The sequence below is a fragment of the Planococcus citri genome, chromosome 5 (genome assembly GCF_950023065.1).
Source record: "Planococcus citri chromosome 5, ihPlaCitr1.1, whole genome shotgun sequence".
NCBI lineage: Eukaryota > Metazoa > Arthropoda > Insecta > Hemiptera > Pseudococcidae > Planococcus > Planococcus citri.
Window position 1 is genome coordinate 57,083,196 of NC_088681.1, and position 26,053 is coordinate 57,109,248.

General features: G+C 34.0%; 1 protein-coding gene across 1 annotated transcript; it reads left to right on the forward strand.

The window, feature by feature from the left end:
* Positions 1–9,665: 9,665 nt before the first annotated feature.
* LOC135848399 (uncharacterized) lies at positions 9,666–25,979 on the forward strand. Its single transcript, XM_065368300.1, has 2 exons — positions 9,666–11,565; positions 25,699–25,979. Exons 1-2 carry the CDS (start codon positions 9,666–9,668, stop codon positions 25,977–25,979), a joined length of 2,181 nt encoding a protein of 726 aa, XP_065224372.1.
* Positions 25,980–26,053: the final 74 nt, after the last annotated feature.

Here is a 26,053-nt window from a genome sequence, read left to right on the forward strand (position 1 = left end):
GCAGAAAAAGTGCCAACTTACCAATCGTATAAACTCAACAGTATCAATCATCGCGAAGAACTTGAAAATCATTGGATTTTGAAAATTTCAGTTCACATTAAAGTTTTCAATTTGATTCTATTAAATATGAGACATAGCGAGAGAAATACCTAACAAAATTTTGATCGATGGGGTAACAAATAAACACATCAAAACATCTATGGTGATGTTGTATGAGTAATAGGTGTGTACAGAGAGTGAGCTAGTTGGATGAGTCAGAATTCGAGGAATAGGTTGAGGAGTGAGAGAATGAAAAGTAGGACACTCAAACATGACGATTCTATATCGTTTATTAATTTAGTACATAGCCAGCTAGACCATAAGTATGTACTGAGACAGTTTAACAGTTGATTATTGTACATATTGACGAATACATCGTTTTGGATAGAACCAGCCTATTATTTCATACGACAGAATTGGCACCCAACAAGGAAGAACCAAGGTAAATACTCCGAGAATAATGGTAAATAATTCGTTGAATTGATTAATTATTGAATATTATGATTATATTTGCACCATTCGCGTAATTATTATTATCTAAATCATAAGTGAAGAAAAAGCACCAAAAGTGAATTTTCAAGAAATCAACCAAGGACATTTCTGAAATTTTGAGCAAAATCTAGGACCAGTAAACCTCAAGTTTTTTATAAAAATGATAGGAGATACACCAACTACAACCAAAACTCTCATTTTCCATCCAGGTTCATTTTCTGGCCTGAAAAATACTGCAGATGAATTTATTCAAAAATTTGAACTATATGCCAGTATAAATGATTGGGATGATGTGAAAAATTCAAATACTTTCCTGCCTATTTAACAGATTTGGCATTAAATGTTTACTATAACATGGACAAAAATGAAGTGAAAGACTGGAAAAATTTAAAAGCACAATTTTTATCAGAATTTAATGGCAGTGCAAATAAAGATTTGGCTGAAATGAAATTAATGAAGAGAAGCCAAGAAGAAAATGAAAGTATTTTAGAATATTTGACAGATGTGATTCGATTGTGCAAAACTTGTGATGAAAAAATGGAAGAAAGAAGAATTTGTAGGTTTATTCTAAAAGGCCTGAAACCTGAGGTAATTTCTGCAATTGGAATGAGAGAAAATGGAACTTTGAAACAATTGAGGGAAAATATCCAAAAATATGAAGCCAACTTGCAACTAATAGAAGAAAAAAAGGAAACTGAAGACAAAATTGAAAAACTAGTAAATGAAATCAAGACAATAAAATCAAAAATCATGGAAAATGAAAAGAAAAGTGATACTCCAGTAGAAAAAATAATTCATCAAACTGTGAATAAAATCAAACAAACAACAAATTACGAAAATGAAGAAACTAGTTTAGAAAAAATTATTGAAATGACTGTAAACAAAGTGAGTGAAAGAAGAGGCTATAATTACCAAGGAAATCAAGATAGAAAATACCAAAACAGGACATATAGAAATCAAAATTACAGAAATCAAAATAGACAAGATGATCAAAATTCAGATGATGAAAGAAATAACCAAAGAAGAGATATACCATATTGCAGATACTGTAATCGCAGGGGACATGTGGAGAAAAATTACAGAAATAAATTATATTGTGAAATTTGTGATCGCCTCGGACATGATATAGATAACTGTAAAAATGAGTCAAAAAACTAGATAAGAAAAGGCATCCAGTTCCTACCAAAACTCCAGTATTCTACCTACACAATGAAAAATCAACTGAACATTTTACAAAAATTGAACACTTCAACAGATTCACCTTATTGAGGTATTTTTCTGAAGATGAACATGAACAAATTAAAAATACCATAGAACAGAACAAGGAGAAAATTATTCACAAAAAACCAAAAAATTCTGGAGTAAAAATTCACCACATTGAAAAAGCAAACACAATTTCAGTACCAAATTTGGAAATACCTATCTACATTGATAATAAAAAATACAAAGCAGTGGTAGATACTGGCAGTAACCTGACATTGATAAATGAAAAGTTAGTAGGTGACCATGAAAAATTAAACAGTTCAAATACACAGCTACAGTGTGCAAATGACTCATCTATGGTGGTAACAGGCATGATTAGGAAAACATTTGCATTAAATAGAAAGAAATACTCGGCAAAAATGAATGTTACGAGAGGTTTAAGCTCAGACATTATACTAGGTGTAGATTTTCTACTCGAACATGCCGCTATAGTTGATTTTTCTAAGAAGATTATACAAATAGGAACTGGAAGGAATGCCATTCATATACCGATGGACGAGAGGTGGATTAATTTTTTCAATAGACCACTGATAAATATGGTCAGCAATAAAATTATATCAACAGACGATATAATCATCAGACCAAACAAACGTAAAGTATTTAATCTAGATATGAATGCTGAGCTGGCAGAAAATGAATCAATTTTAATTTTGCCAACTCAGACATTCCATAACATAGCTGGAATAAGACTAATTACCAACAAAGAAGAGACAGGGGAGTGGAAACTTGAACTACACAATTACACCAACATACCTCAACGAATTTATGCAACACAGCAAATAGGCCAAGTTCATATTATTAAGCAGGCATATGAAATGAAAACTGACGTGATTAAAACAGCACCAAATGAAAAGGAATTTTCAACAAATGATGAAGTGAGAGATAATGAAGGAAATATTATTAATATTTCCAAAAATCTAAAGACAGAAGATAGGCTGAGAGTAATCAAACTGGTTGAAAAATACAAACACTTGTTCACTATGAACTCACTGGAGGTTAGCAAAGCTAATGTGGACGAATATGAATTGAAAGTGAGAGATGATGAGCCAGTAGCCTCAAGATCATACAAATTAGCTCCTGTTGAGAGGAGAGAAATTTGGAGGCAAATAAATGCTATGGTAAAAGCAGGTATTTTGAGAAGGTCAAAATCCAACTACTGTGCTCCAGCCTTCTTAGTAAAGAAAAATGGGAAATTCAGATTTATCAGCAATTTTCAAGAGCTGAATAAAAAATTGATCCCAGATAGAAATTCTGTTCCCAGAATGGGAAATATTTTCATGGCACTTGAAGGAGCCAGAAAATTTTGTATTTTAGATTGTAATTCAGGTTTTCACCAAATACCTATCAAAGAAGGATCCAGATATTTGACAGCTATCATTGTAGATAACCAGATTTTTGAATATTGTAGACTACCTCAAGGGCTTATGAATTCACCAGCAGCCTTTAGTAAAATCATAAGTACAGAGTTTGCTGACTTATTATATAATGGAGTAGTGGCTTACATGGATGATATCTGCTCATATGGAAAAACCTTTGAGGAGGCTTTAAAAAATCTTGAGCTGACACTCCAAAGACTTGACAAATTGAATCTTAAACTCAAAACTTCCAAGTGTAAGTTTTTCTATGATGAAATCGAATTATTGGGCTATAAGGTAAATGGAGAAAAAATCAAGCCTATTGAGAAAAATACTAGAGCAATTCGGAATTTTCCCAGACCAATCACAGTGAGAAATGTGATGTCATTTGTGGGAATGTGCTCTCATTACAGAAAGTTTATCAAAAATTTTGCAAAAATTTCAAGTTGCTTATCTGAACTCACTAAGGGTGATGTCAAACCTACCACAAAGGTCAAATGGAAAGAAGAACATGAAGAAGCATTCCAAAAATTGAAAACTTTGCTAACAAGTGAACCAGTTTTGGCAATTTATAAAGAAGAGAGAGAAACAATTGTAGAATTGGATGCTTCAAGCACAGCTATAGGAGGGGTACTTTCACAAATTAATGAAAAAACTGGAGAAAAGCACCCAGTTGCTTACTTCAGTAAAAAGCTCCAACCTAGGCAGAAAACATACTGTGCTTATGACCTTGAACTTACAGCACTGACAGAGACAATCCAACATTTTCGAGAGTATTTATTTGGGATTCACTTTACAGTATTTACTGACCATGCAGCTTTAATTTACTACACAAAGGCCAAAGAACCAAATGCTAGAATGGCTAGAATGATTCTCAAATTATCAGAATTTGATTTTGATATCAAACATAAGCCAGGAAAAACAAATGTGGTCCCAGATATACTAAGTAGGGTAGAAATACCTGAAAAAGAAGAAGAAATACCCATAGAAAATGTAATACAGGAAGTAAAAAATGAAGAAAAAGAAGAAAAAATTGATTTCAAAACAGAGCAGGAAAATGATGAATTTTGTAGAAATGTAATGGAAGCCAAATTAGGAAAATTGAAAACCTCAAATCCAGATTACAAAAAATACATGAGAGCCAGTAGAAGATATGACATAAATGAAGATGGAATTTTGGTATTTCACCAAAAAACACCATATGGCCTAATTAAATCAATTGTTATTCCGAGAAAATTAATTCCAAAAATACTAGAGGCTCTCCATGATAACCCATTTGGGGGAGGTCATTATGGAATGAATAAAACTGTTGAAAAAATCCAGAAAAAGTACTACTGGACAGGAATGATATCAGATGTAAAAAATTACATCAAAAGCTGCCATTCCTGCCAGTTAAGGAAAAAGGATACTGGGAAAAAACCAGGATTATTGAAACCAATTGAAGTGAAAAATTGTGAAATTTTTGGACACCTGGAGTTGGACTTTGTTGGCCCACTCACAAAAAGCTCAGGCCATGAATATATCTTAGTAGGTACTTGCCAGGCTACAAAATTTGCAATTGCAAAGCCTGTGTGCAGTGCTTCAGCTGAGAGTGTGATTAAATTTTTATATGAGCTCATAAGTATCTATGGATGCCCGAAAAAAATATCCTGTGATAATGGAACTCATTTTAAAAATTCAAAATTTCAAGAAGTGTGCAAAAAATTAGGAATTGAGTTAATCTATAGCTCTAGCTACTCAGCTCAGAGCCAAGGATCAGTAGAAAAGAAAAATGGCACACTTTGTAGCTCCCTTTCACATTACGTAAATGAAAATAGGACAAATTGGAGTGAATTTATAAAATTTGTAGTATTTTCCTACAATACCACTCCAGTAGCTAGATTTAATGGATTGAGTCCATATTACATTTTATATGGCCAACAACCAAATTTACCAATTGATAACAAGCTTGGATTGAATACAAAAGATAAAAAAGACAGACAAGCCCAGATAGATGAAATCCAAAAAATTAGAAAAGAAATTCCTGAACTGATTTTGAAAAATCAGAATGAATACAAGAAGAGTTACGACCAAAAACACAGGGAGGTTTTATACAACCCTGGTGATCTCGTACTCTTGGAAAAACCATGGAAACATTTGGGAAAATTGAAAACAAAATATACAGGACCTCATAAAGTACTGAAGAGAATAACCCCATTAAACTACCAAATTGAAGTTGATGGGAAAGAAGATACAGTACATGTAAGAAGATTGAAAAAATATATTCAGAGAAATCCATATCAAAACTGCTGAGAAAATAGGATAAGAAATGAATAGGATTACAAATAGGTTAAGAATTTTAATTTTATATTATATTATGAGATTCCACATGTGCGCAGTGTGGATAGAATAAGTAGACTAGAATTATAATAGGAATAGAATTTTGAAATTATAAAAAATTAGAATAAGAAAAATCAGCAGAAATGTAGGCCTACAAGAATGAAGAGAGAAATAAGAGAAAAATTAAGAGAGAAATAAGAGGAAAAATTAGAGAGAAAAAGCTATCTACCTTTAAAGGTGAAAAAAGCAAAAAGAAAAAAGAAAAATGACAAAGAGAGAAAAAATTAGAATACCTACCTATTAGAAACTTTAGTATACCTACTATAAGTTTGTGTAGAAATTTACTCAAATATGACAAAATACCTACCTATCAAGAAACCTTAGGGACATGGTATGGACCATCTGAGGCCCTACCATGACAGAATGAACTAGAAGGGAGGTACTAGGGGAAAAGTAGAGTACCCTATTACCACAATCCCTGAAGGTCATCTGATCAGAAATCAGATTGTAAGTTGTAAATATGCCTATATGGTTACTAAGTAATATTTTTTAGTACCTATCCATTGTACATAGTTATTTCTATGGAAAAAAACTGGTCACATTTTATAAATTGGCAAATTATAATAGCATGAGAAATTATTCAACCTATAATTTTTAGTTCAGTTTATTTACTCATTATTTGTAAACAATAATGTTCAAAAACTGACCAGAAAAACACTGTTTCATTTTAAATATTCTTGTTTTCATTTTATAAGCATTTTTTTTACCCATAAGCATCAAAAAATGTAAACTGTTTGTAAAAACTTGGCATAAGATGTTTAGAATTTTACAATAATAGACTAAGTATTGATAAGTGAGGTCACTTATTTTTTAAAGGAAGAGGTAGATGTTGTATGAGTAATAGGTGTGTACAGAGAGTGAGCTAGTTGGATGAGTCAGAATTCGAGGAATAGGTTGAGGAGTGAGAGAATGAAAAGTAGGACACTCAAACATGACGATTCTATATCGTTTATTAATTTAGTACATAGCCAGCTAGACCATAAGTATGTACTGAGACAGTTTAACAGTTGATTATTGTACATATTGACGAATACATCGTTTTGGATAGAACCAGCCTATTATTTCATACGACAGGTGACGAAAAATTATCACTCTCATTTATCGTGATGAATTGTGTCATAAATGTGTTGATAATCACCAATAGTTTATTAAATTATCAGAATTCTCTAACGGGTAAAAATGCCGGAGAGAACCTGACTTCACATAAAAACTCGACTGTGCAAGTATTGACAACGCCTATAAGCTCTCTGAAAATTTTCGTCCAAAAGAAATTCAAGTAATCAGTTGACATGAGGGTTGGCTCATTAATATGGTTGGCTGCGATATTTTTCATCGAAGTGAGTATTAACCAGCCTATTCACATAATAATATTTCAAAAATTACTTTCTTTTTGTTTTGAAACTGAATACTTACTGATAACTTTATCGCAATAAAATATATCCCCCGTACATATTAATCATAGATACTGATAACAATTTCAGATAGCTGTGATTCCCTGCAGAAGCTCGAGTACGAGTCTTACTTGCATACACTCGAGTTCGAAGCCCGATACACTCTCTTCTAAATCCTATAGGAGACCACCATTCAACGGTTTTCTCTGGCGTAAAAAACCCGAAGCAGACAACTCCTCTCCAAGTACAAGCAACAATAATAATAGTGCTTCTGCTACCACGAAAGGCAAACGTTCATCGTCGTTACAATTTGATCCTCAAATATCCGAAATCCTATCATCGGATATATTCTCGCAAGCCGATCCTTTTCTTTACCTTCTCAAAAAAATGATGATATATTCGGGCGTGATAGCTGAATCTTTGGCTTCAATTCTGAACTACGATCTTAAGACTAGAAGATATCCTCCAGAATACATTCCATATGCTACAGCTTTACTGGCACTTTTACGAACACAGGGAGATCTCTTCAAATTGCAACAGAGTATCTACAAAGTCAAACCTTCTATTGATTTTGACAACCCTATTGTGATCTTCTCCACCAGTCCGAGATTACAGATGTTATTTTCAAACGATATATTTTCGGATACGAATCCTCCAGCGTGTATTTTGAACAAGTTGTTGGATTCAAGTGAAGATGAAATGATTGATATTAAGGTGAAACTGGTAGATCATTTGTGGCATGATGAAGTACCCCAGCAGTACATCCCTTACGCTCAAGCGATGGTATCTTTCATGAGAAATGCAGACACTATGGGATCTTTGAGACGAGCACGTTCTGAACTGAAGCGTTTTTCAAATATTGAAATCGTCCCAGCTACACAGACCGAATAATAGATACTCGTATATCTAAAATGATCGTTATAAGAGAAAGGAATCTTAAATTGAATGTATGTAAATAAAGTTATTAAAAATGAACTTTCAATATTCTCAACAATCTTTAATCAATAAATGAAGTTACTAAACTCAGGACTTGAAAATCCGCGATTTCAAATAACAAAACTGAATCTAAAAAAGCATGAAAAAACATAATATATGTATACCACCGGCCAAAATTTCAGATGCTACGTAAAAACAATTTTTCGTTTTTTGATGAATTTTTGAAAATTAAATTTGGGCCAAAAATGGGGGAAAATTTAAAACTCCATCAAACTGACCTGGAATTTTTTTTTACTGTGGATCACACTCCTCCTGGCGCAGAACTTCTAACTCATTAAGAAAAATAATTTTTACTATTATGTTGAATTTCGAGATCCCAGTGACATTTAAAGGAGATCCAATGAGCGTGCTAAAAACTTCAGATCAGTGAGTTGAACCTATACTCCTGGCGCAGAACTCCATACATACCAAAATGAGTCATTTTGTACTTTTTTTGTTCATTTAAAGAGCAGGAGTTTCAATAACACCTTGTCAATAATTGTTCTCAAATAAAAGTGCTGCAAATTTCAGGCAGGTGAATAATTACTGCTCCTGGCGCAGAACTCCATGCACAATGGAATGAGTTACTTTGGCCTTAAATTTCGCGAAAAAAGGGTCTCAGTGGTGATCAAGTGGGATCAAATGATCGTGCAATATAAATTTAGCTATTAATTCACATCCTCCTGGCGCAGAACTCCATACACATTCCAATGTGTCAGTTTACGTTTTTTTTTTCAATTTTGAAAAAGTGCAAGTTTCAGTAAGGGTAAGGGCACCAATTATGGACCAGTCCGCAATATGGACCAGTGCCCGTTCTCGTTGGTAATTAGCGCATGTATTTTTCATCAAAAAAACGAATGAGACAAAAATTACAACTGTAAAGTCAAAACTCGCTGAGAAATTTACAAAAAACTGTTTTGAGACACTGAAAATTTTTTTTAGCGTGTTTTTCAACTTTTATTAAAATATATATGTGGTGTAATTTTCTAAATGTCATTGATGTTTATAATATCATAAAAGGATGTAGTTTCTGCTGGAGTGATCAGTTTTTGCTGAAAATGAGGGTATGTACAGAAATTTTTGGTGCAAAGTTTTTTTTTATGGGGTGCGCTAATATGGACCTCCTGTGATATTGAATTTTTTACTCATTTTTTACAGCCGCTGAAAAGGGGAATGTTTGAAATACTTTTTTTTGTTCATTTCTACTAATAAATATGATGTTTTGAAACGTAAAAATATGTTTATTTTGAAATTATTCTTTAGGTGCCCCATATTGGGCGTCCAAAATTTTGAACTGTCATTTTGACACTCGTCCTTCAACAATTTGAAAAAAATATTCAAAATTAACCTGAACTGCTTAGAATAAGTTTTTTTGTTCATTTCTGCAAATTAAATACATATGACCTTTTGAAAAATGTGAAAGTATGTTTATTTTGAAATTTTATAGGTGGTCCATATTAGGCGTCCAAAATTTCAAACTGTCATTTTTACTCTCATCACTCAACAATAAAAAAAACATACTTAAAGTTGGCCTTCACCCCTGAAGTTTTGTACAGTGTTAGTGGAAGGATGGAACTTCATTTTAAGCCTTTGTGAAGGTTTCTACCTCCTATAGTTTTCAAGTGGCAATCCTCCAAAAAAAAGTGGTCCATATTTGGTGCCTCTACCCTTAATAAGCACCTGGTCAACTCTAGGTGAATCTAGACCTTTAGCATTAAAAAGGTTCTACCAGTTAGAAAGAAAATTACAAAGCAATGAAAAACTTAAAGAAATGTACACAAACTGCCTTGAGGAATACATTACTCTTGATCATATGAAAGAGGTAAAAATTACTCCAGAACAAAATGCATATTACATTCCTCATCATGCAGTGTTTAAAGAAGATTCTACTACCACAAAATTGAGAACAGTATTCGATGCCAGCATGAAAGCATCAAATCAAAAATCTCTAAATGATATCTTAATGGTAGGACCTGTAGTTCAATCAGAATTAATTGCAATACTCTTGAGATTTAGAACCTATAAATATGTTTTCACAGCTGATATTACAAAAATGTATAGACAAATTCGAGTAATTCCAGAACATACATGTTTCCAACTTATATTATGGAGAAAATCACCACACGAACCAATAAAAACTTATGCTTTACAAACAGTCACATTTGGAGTAACATCATCTCCCTATCTAGCTACTAGATGTCTGAAAAAATTAGCTGATGATGAAAAAATGAATTATCCAAAAGCAAGTCCTGTGCTTCTAAAAGATACATACGTAGATGATACGCTCTCAGGAGCCAATACTATCGAAGAAGCAATTCTAATTCAAAAACAACTTATTAAACTTACACAAAGTGCAGGACTACCATTATGTAAATGGTCTGCTAATCACCCAAGATTACTGGAACACATTCCCGAAAATCAACGAGAGAAACAAAAAGTACTCTCGTTGGGGGGAGAGACTGGTATAACAACTCTTGGGATGCATTGGTTAACTAATGAAGATATGATTTATCCAAAAACTTTCAAAGTAGAGAATACACCAGTTCACACAAAACGACAACTATTGAGCCAAATAGCTACAATTTATGATCCATTAGGTCTTATTGGCCCAGTGATCACTATTGCAAAGTTGTTGATGCAAGTAGTATGGACAAGAACCATTGAAAATAAACAGTTGAATTGGGATGATACCATTCCAGATGATATTTTAGATCAATGGAAAACATTTGCCAATCAATTAGAAACACTAAAAACTTTAAGAATTCCACGATATTTATTCTCATCAAATAATCCAATTATATATGAATTACATGGATTTGCCGATGCTTCATCTGAAGCATATGGTGCAGTAGTATACATGAGATCTATTGACAATAGTGGAAAGGTAAATGTTAATGTCATAATGTCCAAATCAAGAGTCTCACCATTAAAAAGACAATCTATACCTAAATTAGAATTAAATGCTGCTCTATTACTTTCAGAATTGATACATAATATTTACAATGTGTATCATAATATTCAAATTAGCAATGTACGTCTTTGGTCAGATTCAGAAATTGTTCTCTACTGGATACATACACCAAGTTATAAACTTGAAGTCTATGAAGCTAATCGTGTTCAGAAAATTCAGCATCTTACAAAGAATTTTTATTGGGATCATGTGATCTCCAAAGAAAATCCAGCTGATATTATTTCTCGTGGTTTATTACCCGAAGAATTATTAAATTCCACAATATGGTGGAAAGGACCTGATTGGCTATCATCTAATAATCAAGCTTGGTCTGAAAAAGTCAAGTTTTCACCAGCTAATAATGTGACTCACGTAGGAATTAGAAAAATCAACAAACTTGTTGGTACTACAGTTGTTACAAATTCTTGGTTCACCAGATACTCGAACTATTTTAGACTTATAAGAGTAATCTCACAAATACTAAGATTTTATGTCAACGCTAGTGCAAATAGAAAAAAGGGTTGTGAAGGTCCTATATTAAGTGGTCCTTTAAAAATGATTGAATTTAAGAATGCTTTAACACTACTAGTTAAAATTGCACAAAGAGAATCTTTCTCTCCGGAAATAAAAGCATTACAATCATCTAAACCAATACCTAAAGATAGTCCACTTAAAAATTTGAATCCTTTTATGGATAATCTCCAAGTATTAAGAGTAGGTGGTAGATTAGAAGCATCAAACTTGTCACATGATCAAAAACATCCAATGATCCTTCATAGGCATCATATATTCACAAAAATGATCATTCAATATGAACATGTAAAAAATCTACACGCCAATTCACATTTACTCAGTTGTGTTTTAAGAAACCAATTTTGGATCCCACGACTCCATAATGCAATTCAAGATTGTGTTAGGAATTGTGTAACATGTGTTCGGTTTACTGAAAAAACTCAAGAACAAATAATGGCTAATTTACCAAAATCTCGTTTAATTCCTAATCATCCATTTCACACAACTGGTGTAGATTATATAGGACCTATTAATATTAAATGTCACGGCGGACGAAATAAAATCATTTTCAAAATCTTATATCGCTATCTTTGTATGCTTTGTCACAAAGGCTATTCACCTTGAATTAATTGGAAATCTTTCATCTCAAGCATTCATAAATGCTCTACATCGTTTTGTGTCTAGACGTGGAAAACCAAGAGAAATTCACTCAGATAATGGTCGAAATTTTGTTGGAGCAAAACCAATGATAGATAAAAATTTCAGAGAATTTATAAAAAATAATAGAGAGACCATTATCACATTTGCACAAACCCAAAATATTGATTGGATTTTCTTGCCTCCTTATGCACCTCATTGGGGTGGTCTATGGGAAAGCAATGTCAAATGTATTAAGAAATATATTCGAAATGTGACGAATGATGCACACTATAATTTTGAAGAATATAATACACTTATAATTCAAATTGAAGCAATTTTGAATTCCCGACCATTATCTCCTATATCTAATAATCCTGATGATCTAGAAATACTAACGCCAGCACATTTTCTAATTGGTCGACCTATGATTGCCCTACCTGAAATGGATTATATAAAAGTGCCAGAATCACGTTTACTATATTGGCAACAATTACAAAAGAAGGTACAAATTTTTTGGCGTCAATGGTCATCTTCTTATTTACATACATTACAACAAAGAAATAAATGGCGAACAAATTCAAGAAATCTAGAAGTTGGAGATTTAGTACTTATTAAAGAACTTAATCAACCTCCTTTAAATTGGCCAATGGGACGAGTAACAAATATACATTATGGAAAAGATAATCAAATCAGATTAGTAACTTTATATACTACAAAAGGACAAATTAAAAGACCAATTACAAAATTGATCTATTTACCCATTGAAAAATAGTAATAATAAAAAAGGGTAATAGAAAACAAAAAGTTCTAGTACTAGTCATACAAAAAAAGGTAAAACCTTTATTGCGCAATATTAAAATAAATAAATAAATTAATAAAAAATAAAAATAAAAAAAATAAAATAAAAAATAAATGAAGTAAAATTGGTTCTAATTAAAAATCAAAATTTGGAAGTCCTTCTATGAAAAAGTTATAAAAATTTTGAAAACAAAAATTAAATTAATATTCAAAGTCTCGAATAGGGGGAGTTTGTGGTAAAATACTACTTAAATATTATATTTCTAGGCAAAATTAAAATAAGCTTATGTATAAGATGTATCTGTAAAATCTCGGTGAATAATGACTACTCCTGGCGCAGAACTCCATGCCAATTGAATGAGTTATTTTTGCCTTTTGATCAAATTCTGTGGATTTTGGAGTCTCAGTGGAGGCCAAATGGGATCAAATGAGCGTGCGAAAAAAAATGGAAACAGTACCTATATTGAGTCTACTCCTGGCGCAGAACTCAATATATAATAAGATGAGTAATTTTTCAAATTTTTAAAGAGGAAAAGGTGATAATGATTGTCAAATGAGCTAAGATGGACGTCCTAATGGTTTCAGACCAATACGTAACACCTCTTCCTGGCGCAGAACCCCTCACATAACAGGATGAGTAATTTTTTTGCTTTTTTCCTGGTTTCTACTAATATAAAGTTTTAAGATAGGTACAGTTGCTATCTATAGGTATTTTTTCAGCAATTTTACAATTGAGAATTTGAAACATTCAGTGTGTCTGTTTCGTGGGATGAAAAAAATCTGAAATTCTGCTTAATATATATCTACTCTTTTTGGGCATATCCACGCAACTGGAGATGTTTTTCGGCTGTTTTTGAGCCTCCATTATTATTATTATTATTTTTTTTTGGAAATTCCACTCTCCCAGAAAATTTTATAAAATTCGTCGAAACTAGTTTGAAGTATGAATTCAACAGAAGAAAAATTCAACTCAAGAAAATTCTACAGAAAAAAGCTCACCGGTACAAGAATTTTTCCCAAAAAAAATGTATTAGAGAAACTTTTGAAATCGGGAAAGAAATCAAGAATAATTAACTATTCGAGATAAATAAGGTAAATTATCATGAACTTGAACACGATGGGTTACAATAAATATACATTTTGGAAAATTGTTCATGAAAATTAATCAGAGGTACCTAAGGCTAGATAATTTTGATATGGGTCATTTTAACCATCGAATAAAGACTTTCAGAACCAATTTCTTTTTTTAGAAGGGTTTAAAAGTTTCTTCCTTACTAAATTTCTGAATTTTTTGGACAGTTTTTTGTAGTCCTTTTTTTTATGCAGAGGAAATCTGACAAAAGTCAAAATCCACCCTTGGTTAGGTTTTCCAGCTTGAAAGTAACGTAAAGACTGACTCACTTGAGGCTCAGCAAATCACGGATAATTCGATTCGTTCAGTTCTACAATTATTCGTACAATTCGTTATAAATGTGTGAAGCTAAGCTCTTTGAATTATTACATTTCAACGAAACGATGGGGTTATTAGGTACCTAACTAACACGCCGAAGATAAAATTTCAACAGAATAGAACATAAAATGCGTCATTCATCATCAAAAACTCCCATTACACGAACCATAACACGTTTAAAAATTATTTTTTTCAAAGGTTTTGAGATATTTTTGAATAGGTACTGAATCGCTCTATTTGTCGACGTGTTAGCAATAAACGAGACGATTAAACGCGACAAATAAAAAGTATTTAATCGAATTTACGTGTTAAGTAAATAATTTTTCGCGTTACGTTGGAAAACATGTCAAACGAAACGTTATAAATTAAGTATAAAACCTGATTACTATCGATACTCATACGAGTAACTAAACATCGGAAACTTGTACCAACCAAAAATTAAAAAAGATAGAAAGAAAGAAAGAATCAATTATGCAATTTTTCGTGGTATTGTATGCTATAGGAGTATTTTTTAACCTGGTAAGTGCATTGAGCATAAAATATTTGTGAGTAATGTATCCAAGTCTTTAAATAATTCAATTAACATCTTGGCAAATTTTCCAGATGAATTTAATTACCTGTAGACCAAGAGATGAGAGCCACGACATCGACATATTATCAATCAAGCGGAAGATGCCTACGTCTACTCGACCAATTCCTCATTCAAGGTCAACATCATACGAACTCACTCCTAAATCATATTTTTCGTTGCCTGACTTTCACTCTCAAAATGAAGTTCTTCTTCCACGAACCTCAAAAAATATAAAACCAGCAAAATACGAAAACTTATCACCTCAAGACTTCTCAAACGACATATCCTTTCTTCTGTCAGCCGATATATTCTCACAAGAAAATCCGCTGAAATTTTTTATCGATAAAATGAACACCATGTACATCAATGAGCGACGGATGATTGCTGACTTGAAATCTTTCTTGGTAAGAAAGAAATTTCCACCGCACTACGTTCCGTATGCGAAAACTCTGTGTTCACTACTCAACCTGAAATCGAATCTCATGGAATTGAAATGGAGTATTCGCGAAATCCAGATTTTTTCGCCTTTAGGTTATTCTGCATTACCGGATGAATTTCCCAAGTCGACGGAACTGTCATCTGTGTTTTCCCCTTATATATTTTCAGATACAGGAGCTCCCTATCGTATATTAAATGAGGCATTGAATATACCCAAAAATCGAATAGTATATTTAATGATGCAATTACAGAATCTTGCAGAGTGTGATTCTCTGCCTCCACCCTATATTTCGTACATTAAGAATCTGCGTTCGTTATTTCAAAATGAATATTACCTAGAATCCTTGAAAACTGATATTTCTGAAATCCAAAAGTTCGCAGCTTGTGAGCAAAGTTCAAATAATACCAAAGCGAATAGTCTGTAGACAAAAATTTGGTAACATGTCCTCCATGGTCGATGATGCTTCGAGAACTTATTTTTACCGAAACTAATTATTATGCACCTAGGTATATTTAAAAAAGCATTTATCTATTAAACATACGAGTACAAAGTACGTACCTACACTAAATAAGAACATGTTAACAATAATCCAAATAAAAGTTTTGTACTTTCTGTTATTTGAGTTGATGCTTTCTTACTCCCCATACCCATACCCATCTGCTTCAAGCAAAAATGAGAATTTGTCAAAATTACATAATAAAATCTGAGATCTCGTAGGTAAGGTTACATTCAGTTTAACCAAACCAATTTTCAAAAATGAGAAACAACAAGATTCAAACTTGCTTTATTAAAATTTGTTCAAAATACTACACAATCAGGTTCATTTATCAATTCATATACATTTACCAAGGTCCATAAATTTCTACTGAATTACAGGGTCATTCAAAACAGATGGTACAACTTCAAACGCGCGTTATAAAACAACAGTGCATTTTAGCGCTGATCTCTTGGCAGCACTGAATTCCTTGAAGAATTTCATTTTTAAAACACTCCCCACAAAGCCAGTTTGGTATAAACGTTCGGCTGCCAGAACGATTTTTGCAAAAAAGTACATTTTTACGCAAAAGCTCATTTGTATCATGTCGCAACTTTCAAAAATCAAAAGCCTGAGTACTGGGCAAGAAAATTTTATGAAAATGTTCAACTGTCCGCGTGGAAAGAAGACAGAGAGACCTAAAATAAACACCTTCTCCATGAAATTCAAAAAAAAAAAAAAGAATTTTGGTGACGTGCTCGATAATCAGTTCAGTTCAGTAAAGTTGGACTGAAAAAAAACTCGTGCCCAACTTGCAAGATTTGAAATTTGTGAGAAAACAAAGGAATATCTGTGATATGTAGTAGATTGGGGAGTGTTTTGGAAATTAATTTTTTCATAGAATGCTGTGCTGCGCAGAACATCACTGATATTCCTCTTGTTTCATCACGAATTTCAAATTGTGCAAGTTGTGCACAAGTTTTTTTTCAGTTAAACTTTACTGAACTGAACTGATTATTGAACACGTCACCAAAATTCATTTTTTGTTGAATTTGTGGAGGTCCGATTATTTAGATATTACTGGCTGGTAACCATTCCATGTGTTAATAAGTTACACAATTGTATTTACGATTTATCAGTTTAGGATGTTACTTCCAATAATAAACATTTCAACTCTCTTGTATTTCCTACAAATTTTATAGAGAGGGTGTTTATTTTGGGTCTCTCTGGCTTCTTTCCACGCAGACAGTTGAACTTTGTCATAAAATTTTCTTGCCCAGTACTCAAGCTTTTGATTTTTGAAAGTTGCAACATGATACAAATGAGCTTTTGCGTAAAAATGTACATTGTTGCAAAAATCGTTCTGGCAGCCGAACGTTTATACCAAACTGACTTTGTGGGGAGTGTTTTAAAAATGAGATTCTTCAAGGAATTCAGTGCTGCCAAGATATCAGTGCTAAAATGCACTGTTGTTTTATAACGCGCGTTTGAAGGTGTACAGTCTTTTTTGAATGACCCTGTAACATCCTTCTTATAACAAAGTTTTCAGGGGTAGACAGCTGATGTTTTTGGGTATAAGAACGATTATTTTGCAGAGATCCATTGGGGTCAGTATGCATTTTTTGGTGACATTCAAATTCTGAGAAGGGAGGTAGTTCATGTTTGAGCGTTCTTTTGTTCAAGAAATGTTAAATAAACTATTTTCGCCTTTAAATATGAAATAATCTATCTACCTTTCTTATCCCTCCCCCCCAGTTGACCAAATGCTAGCAAATTTTATGCTAGCGCGAATGGTGCCGGTTTTTGAGACACTTTTTTAAAAAAATGCTAGCAAATCAGTTGTGATTAGGTCGCATTAGCGTAGCAGAATTGCGCACAAACAGCTAGCGTGTAGCTGGCATAAAGCTAGCAAAAAGCTAGTATTTTGTTAGCACTTTGCTCTGCGATTCTGCTACGTACATGCGACTAAATCGCGACTGATTTGGTAGCATTTTTTTAAAAAAGTGTCTCATATTTCGGCACCATTTATGCTAGCACAAATGAAGCTAGCGTGAAGCTAGCAGTTTGCTAGCGTAGAAAAATGTTGATCAGTAATAGTCCAGTCATTAAAGACATTTTTACAGGAAAAATTATTATCAAACAGATCTTTCGCAAATATTGTTCACAGAGGTCCCCTCAACAACATACTAAAAGTCCTGGCCCGTACGGGGTCCGGAACCCCCTCAAAGGGGGGTGGAACCTCCCCCAAAATCAGTTTTTCGCCATTTTCTCCCCCGCATTGCATTTTAGCGAAAAATGTGTAATAGATAAAAGAATCTACGTCAAATTTCCGATCTAATGATGTATCAACTTTCCTTGTATGTTCAAGAGGGGCGGAACTGCAACCATTTAAATGAGGGGGGTTTTCTGAAAAATAGATAAAGGCTATAGGCGCCTAAGAGGGGTGAAATGGTCCCCGAAAACGTTCGAGTTGATATTAGTATGGAAGGTAGGTACCATTGAGAAACTTCCGCGTAGAAAGTTTCAGATCAACACCCCCTCCTCTTTTTGGGGAACCCCCCTTTTCTGAAACTTCAATAACATTTTTCTCAGCCCCATTTCAACCGATTTTGAAAATTTTTCAGCATGTTATGTATATCCTTAGTAGGTATCCCCACAAAAATTTTCAACCCCCTCCCCTCATATTTACCCCTCAAAATGATGTAAAAATGAGTCTTAGAGAGGGTTGGGGGTGAAATTGGAATATTGGGGAAAATAACTAATTATTAATGAATAGGGTATCGTTTTCTTATGATTCGATACCGCTGAGCACGAATATGACGTCAGATTTTTTGCTAGACTCATCTAGCCCTCTCCAGGGCACTTGGCCCTCTCAATTTTTTTTATTGTTAAAAAGCATAAAATAAGTTGAGAAACACTATTTTGAGGGGTAAATATGAGGGGAGGGGGTTGAAAATTTTTGTGGGGATACCTACTAAGGATATACATAACATGCTGAAAAATTTTCAAAATCGGTTGAAATGGGGCTGAGAAAAATGTTATTGAAGTTTCAGAAAAGGGGGGTTCCCCAAAAAGAGGAGGGGGTGTGGATCTGAAACTTTCTACGCGGAAGTTTCTCAATGGTACCTACCTTCCATACTAATATCAACTCGAACGTTTTCGGGGACCATTTCACCCCTCTTAGGCGCCTATAGCCTTTATCTATTTTTCAGAAAACCCCCCTCATTTAAATGGTTGCAGTTCCGCCCCTCTTGAACATACAAGGAAAGTTGATACATCATTAGATCGGAAATTTGACGTAGATTCTTTTATCTATTACACATTTTTCGCTAAAATGCAATGCGGGGGAGAAAATGGCGAAAAACTGATTTTGGGGGAGGTTCCACCCCCCTTTGAGGGGGTTCCGGACCCCGTACGGGCCAGGACTTTTAGTATGTTGTTGAGGGGACCTCTGTGAACAATATTTGCGAAAGATCTGTTTGATAATAATTTTTCCCGTAGATGGGACATAATTGGTCTTTAATGACTGGACTATAAAGTAATTAATATTAATTAATTTTAAAAAATACTGAGTGTTTACGTTCAATAGGTGGTAGTTTTCCAGGAAATTCCAAAAATAGGCGACTGGCCCAGTATGCTATCTCAGAGCTGGCATAACTCTAGCATCTTGGGATAGTGTAAGATGAGTGATGTCACTCTTCTTACTTTTCAACAAGATACCACCTTGAGCTTATATTTAACTTGATGACATACTTTATCTAAGAGTAGCAAAGTATACCATGAGGGAGATCGACGCTAGCAATTTGCTAGCATTATGCTAGCGCTTAGGTTGAAAAATTTCTTTATTAAATAAAAAATGAAGTTCTTTTTTTTTTTAAATAGAAAAATTGCTAAAATTTAAAATTTAAGAATGAAGTATCAAACTAACTGAAAATGAAAAATTTCAAAAACATTTGAACAACATTTTAGTCCGGCATATGACAATGGGAGTAATTGCACCCCCCCCCCCCCCCCGCCGATCCTTCGGGACAACTTTTTTCTTAAAAGGGAAATCCTAAGGAACATTTTAAAGCAAACTTGCCCAAAAAAAAGTTGGCCTTACTTACAAAATGGCGGCCATTTTGATGGACAGGTCAGCCAAAATAGCAGATTTTGCGTTTCAACATAGGACTGGCACGAAATTTTTCTAACCTTACAAACGTAGATCAAAAGATCATGCAAAAATTCATCACTTGTCAAAATTTCAAGTGCTTAAGAACGTTTTTCGATTTTTGGTGAATTTTTGAAAATCCAATTTAGGCCAAGAATGAGGGAAAAAATCAAAATTTTACCAAATTGACCAAGAAAGCTGAAATTTGGGATATACCCTATTTTTGACATGCCAAATCGATGAGAGACGGTTGCAACATGTTTTTGAGCAGTTCTGGAGCCTCCAGCAGATTTTTAAAACTCGAAATTCCCACAAAATTTCATCAAAATTGAAGTTGTAAAGCTAAAATTTATTCTGAAAACTAATTTCAATACGCTACGAAGTACTGCAGGTGAATTTCAAGTCGTTTTGGAGCCTCCAGCGACTCTTTGAAAATTCGTGAAGCCTCCAGCAGATTTTTGAAATTTTAAATTTTTACAAAATTTCATCAAACTGAGATGGAGAGTCGAAATTCATTCTGCAAACTAATTTCAATACGCTACGAAGTCGACTGCTGGTGGATTTCAAATCGTTTTGGAGTCTCCAGCGACTTTTCGAAAGGTTGTATGGCGTTTTTTGGAAAATTGGAATTTACTAAAAGTAGCTGGAAGCTTCAAAACCATTTGAAACCACCATGTAGACTGCGAAGTAAATTTCAGCTTGCCAACTCCATTTAGTAAATTAATGTTGTGGGAATTTCAAGTTTCAAAAATCTACTAGAGGCTCCAGTAATTTTCAAAAAGTGAATATTGCTTGAACTTTCTCAGCATAGAATTGCAAGCAAGTATCCGCCAGTGATACGCTAGCATCAGGCGAGCATGTATGAAGTGAAGTAAAAGCTAGCTGAGATATGCGAGAATATTGCTTGAACTGTCCTAGCATAGAATTGCGAGCAAATATCCGCCAGTAATACGCTAGCATAAGGCGAGCAAGTTAAAGTGAAGTAAAAGCTAGCTGAGAGTCGCTAGAAAACAGCTCGAAAATTGCTAGAATTGAATTTGCTAGCGAAAAACTGCAAGAAAATCGCTTACTTTTAGCGAGACAATTAATGCTGGCCACAATAAGCGAGTAAATTGCTAGCAACTTATCAAAACGCGAATAAAACGCTAGCTTTTTGCTAGCACGTGGTCAACTGGGGCCCCCCCCCCAAAAAAATAAGAAATGGAAACATGGAAACATCGGAATTCAGAACATCCTGTTTTTCACATTTTTGGCGCGATAGTTTAAGCTCTCAAACATTATGGAGTCCTAAATATTTTCTTCGTTTTTTCAGAAAATTATTGAAAAAACATTCAAGTTTATTGAATAGATATCCCTGAAAAGCAAGAGTAAGATTTTGAAGGAAATAAATCAAATTTCTTTTAAATCATCCAATAATTACGATTTGCAACTTTTTAAGCAAAATAACAATCGAAATTTCAATTTTTTGAAGTCAGTATTGATTTGATTTACGATTCGAAAAAGTAAGTATACATATAATACGCCTACAGATGTAGTTTTTTCTGCTACAGAAATTGATACATTTTTCTAGATGAGTTGATCTTTGATTCAAGTGCCAAAACCCAAGACTTTGATGAAATCATAAATTTGTGAGATGGGGAAAATGCCATTCAAAAAAAAAAAGACTGAAGTTACCCAATTTCAGATTTTCTCGGAATACTTTCATTTTTAGAAATATTCCTAATCTGTCAGAATTTTCAAAACTGCAGGAATCTTCCGAGGAAGAATACTTTATTTTGTTCCTAGAAACTAAATTCAATAAATTCATTGAAAAAAACAACAAAGAACGTGAATTTTCTCAAAAATTAAACCATTTAATCAGCAGTCAGATGTACATAAGGTTATTACGATCATTACAAGAGAATTGGAAATCACGGCACCAAATAAGTTGATGAAAAGTTCCGTCGAAGCTGGGGTCCAGCTCCAGCTTCGTATTCGTTAAAAAATCAGTCTTTCGGGTAACCAGTCTGCAGCAGTTTCCTCTTAAGCTCAACCAGCTAAACGTTGCTGGCCAGAGTATCCTTATGGTACTCTGGTCCCTACATTTTTAGTGTACCCATCTATAGATGGAATTTAATCGATTTCTTTTTATAACACGATACTTCGTTAATTTCCTCATAAGATTGTGGTACTTTTTTTGTTATTACCCAGATTCATCTGGAAATCTGAGGTTCTATCCTTACAAAAATGGGTCTTCTAAGCATACCTGCTGAAGGGACTATTATTGGGGTCACCAGGGAGAGGCAGGCAACGTGTACATGTAATTTAGAAATGTACTCCATCACCTCAGGTAATTGTAGAACCTTTTATACAGGGTTGCATGCACCCGCAATTACTCTAATTACGTATATTTTATAGTAAGCGTAATTGTATCAATCTATGGATGATGATGTGTTACATTACCCATAGATTGATCTACTTAATTTAAAGATACTGTTTTACCTTGCTTTTTATTGTTTTAATCTGCCTTTATATCAATCTTCCGAGCTTAGCTCGCGTGCGTTTTACATCACCCTCATAATCTTGGCTGGTTATGCTGCCGCCATTGTAACGTCATGGCAATACAGAATGATTGTATATTTTAAATATAATTATTTGGTATACTTTGCTCAATTACTGTATACATTTCTGATTAAAATTATTGTACATAAATGCTCCTTGAGTTATCATTTCATTTTGATTAAAAAGGTAACCAAGGATTGTTCTAAGTGAATAGTGAAGTCAATTGACTAAGTCTCTCCATCTCGAGCTTTTTTTTTATTTTTTCATTTTTATTTTTTTTTTTTAAATTTTTCCTATCATACTGCACCTTGAAACTGCTTGTTTCTCCTAAACACCAACCTCACCTACCACTCAGACCACCTCGCGCTCACTTTACCCAACATGGCTGAAAGTCCCAAGCCCTGGCCCCACCAAGGCCCCGCCAAAAAACCTGAAACCCACAACTCATGCCGGGACAACTCGCACAAGGGATCCGCAGCCCTGGGAGAAGGTGCTGAGAATTTGAATTTATTTATTTTTTGTTTATTTCACTTCTGCCCCTTGGTAGAGGCACCCAGCAGCGGGCCAAACTCGGTGGTTACTGACGAACAGTGTCTTGCCTCCAGACAGCAAGGTTTGCAGCGGAGTGTGGTTCTACCTGGAACAGTTCAACAGTAGATAGCATAATAATTAAGTACATAACACATAAACATAACGCATAAACATATTTACAAAAACAACGAGAGACTTCGTACATGGTAATGGTTCACTAGGGTACCAGAAAAGAGACTCTGAAAAACAACAACAGACTTCAGACAACGAGAGACTTCTAAATAAAAATGAGAGACTTAACAACAACGAGAGGCAGAGAGACTTCACCTAAAAACAACAGGAGGCTTTAAAAACAACGAGAGACTTCCCTAAGCCCCGCAATGGCCGCCTAAGAGCCTTGGACAGCAATGAGTCCCAATCCACAATGACCTCTGTTACATACTTACCTGCATGCCAGATCAGGACGCGAACGGCAAACAATGCGAAACCTGAAGACGGACGCGAACGCTTTTTCAAGGCGACACGTAACCCATCAACTGACACATTGGTTTGACAAATCCATCTCGAGCTAAGCAGGCACCTAAGAAATATTTTCTCTCTAATGAATATTTCTTAGAATTCGACTATCACAAAATTATTAGAATTCTTCTCATACACAGTCTTTAGGATAATCCATTCTTCTATCAGTCATTCTCACTCTCACTATTACAATATTTTTGGATACGTTTTAGTTTTATTGTAATGAGAAATATTTGAGGAAAAAATTTCAAAACGTAAATTCTCCAAAAAAATATAAGTAATTGATAAACTTAAACCCTGAAAGTGGTCTTGGATTTTTATGGCAATGGGACTTGATCGAAGCAAAATCTAAAGTAAGACGTATCATCTTTTGGAACATCTGCCATTTTTTCCAAAACAGGTTGGCCAGGGGCTAAATCGAAAAAACAACGATTTTCCGGAAATTCCCTCCTTTGACAACCCACATCATTCCTCCAGGGGTATCTCTGGAGCTAAAAATTTCTGAGTGACTTTATAAACTCAAAAGGAAGATCTTCACTGATTCGCCATTCATTTTTGATTACCTCTCAAATCATGGAATAGAAAGGTACTTTGCAACTTGCATTTGAAAAAATTCGACTTTGAGAATCCAAAAACCTTGGAAAATGATTTCAAAAATTTTCTCAAAAATATTTCCTCGGATTTCAACAGGTTTTTCTGAGTAAAACTCGTAAACTTCTCTTAAGAAATTGTAAAAAATGATAGATATCAAGAATGGTTAGAATGTAATTTTTTTCAATTTTATTCTTTTTCAGGTGCAACATTTTTTCATCTCCCATTACCTACTTACCTATGATGAATTTGGCAAAAAATTATCTAATTGTGTCCGGAAAAATATCTTAAATTGTTTTCTGATAAAAATCACGTTCTTGAGTGAATAGAATTACTTGATAAGTAATTCAGACTACCTACCTATGAAAAAAAAAAAAAAAAAAAAAAAAAAAAAAGGTGCCAAGAACACGATTGTGACAAACAAAGATATTTACTGCCTACTGAAAAATAACTTAAAAGGGCGGCTCAATTGCTTCTGAAAAATGACAGGGTGGGTACAGATGGATATTAGATTCGATTTCGTTGAATTTTAACAATTTTATCTTACGACTAGACTATTAAACGGCACAGACCGAAAATAAAATGACTAATTTGGACCGAATAGAATAAAAATAAGTCATCCATCATTAGAAAATCGCATTAAAACGGCGATAACATGTCATAAAATTTTTTTTCAAAAGGTTTTGAGATATTTTAAAACATTTAATCGCTCCATTCGTCGACGAGTTGACAATAAAAAAAATTATAAAACGCGAACAATGAAAACTGATCAAGTGGTGTGGGTAAGGATTATTTGCGTTGTGTCGGAGCACACTTCAAACGAAATTCTACGAGATAAAAACTCCTCGAACTAAATTCTTAACAAAATATACAAAACTTACATAATACTCGTAGGTACTTACATCAACTTTTTAAAAAATGTCCATTTCACAATTTGGCTCAATATTGCTCGTCATTGTGATATTTTTCACAGAGGTAAGTTAGTGATACCAATACTTAGTCCTAAAGGATTAAATCATAGCCTGTTTGTAAAATTATCATCAGGAGCACATTCAATTTCCCAAATGATTCGAATTTCCAGATAAACACGATTTCCTGCAGACAAGACCAACCTCACAACCTGGGATTCAGCCAGAGGAAGCCTATTGCCCCTCCTTCAGTTCCATCTTTCTCCGAATCAACACCTTCAACATCATTAGATACCATCCATCCTCAAGGAACTTCAAAAACAACCCCAGCAGCACAATCACAACCAACAGAATACGAGCCCTTATCCCCTCACGAGTTCTCACGCGACATATGTTATCTTCTATCACCGAATATATTCTCGCAAGAAAATCCCTTACAATTTTTAATCGGTAAAATAATTACGAGTACAAAACGGTCAGATTGGCGTTGGATTCTTGCTGATTTGAATATACTCCTAACCAGAAAAAAATTTCCTCCTTGTTACGTTCCATATGCAAAAACTCTGTTTACACTTCTACTTATGCAATCCGAACTCGAAAATTTACATTGGAGCATCCAGCAAATTCAGCGTTTCTCATCGTCGATTTCTCAAGGTCATTCCATTCTACCTGAACAGTTTTCCAAGTCGAAAGAATTATCGGCTATGTTTTCCTCCGATGTATTTTCAGATCCGAGTCCTCCGTTTCGTATTTTAAACCAGATACTGAATATGCCGACCGATGAGGCCAATCATGTGTTAACGCAATTGGTGAAGCTTTTGAAGACCAATTTGTTGCCTCGACAGTACAGTTCATACGCTAGAAAAGTGCTTTCTGTATTGCGGGGTGAAGTTAATCTTGAAGTTTTGAGGATTGATCTTGCTAAAATGCAACAGTTTGCAGCTCGTGATCAAAGTTTGACGGAAATTGAGTCGATACAGATTCTTTCCATGAGATCTGATCAGATTTGATCAGATTAAGTTGGATCCGAAGAATGTCTTCATGACTTTATCGTATTTGATCCGATTTGATCAAATCTTATCAA

Bases quoted from the DNA above. Each gene is read 5' to 3' on its own strand.
- LOC135848399 (XM_065368300.1), top strand. From the start codon at position 9,666: ATGTACACAAACTGCCTTGAGGAATACATTACTCTTGATCATATGAAA. The intron at 11,566-25,698 runs GTAGATTAGAAG...ATGTATTTTCAG, and splicing joins CCAAGTATTAAGAGTAGGTG to ATCCGAGTCCTCCGTTTCGT.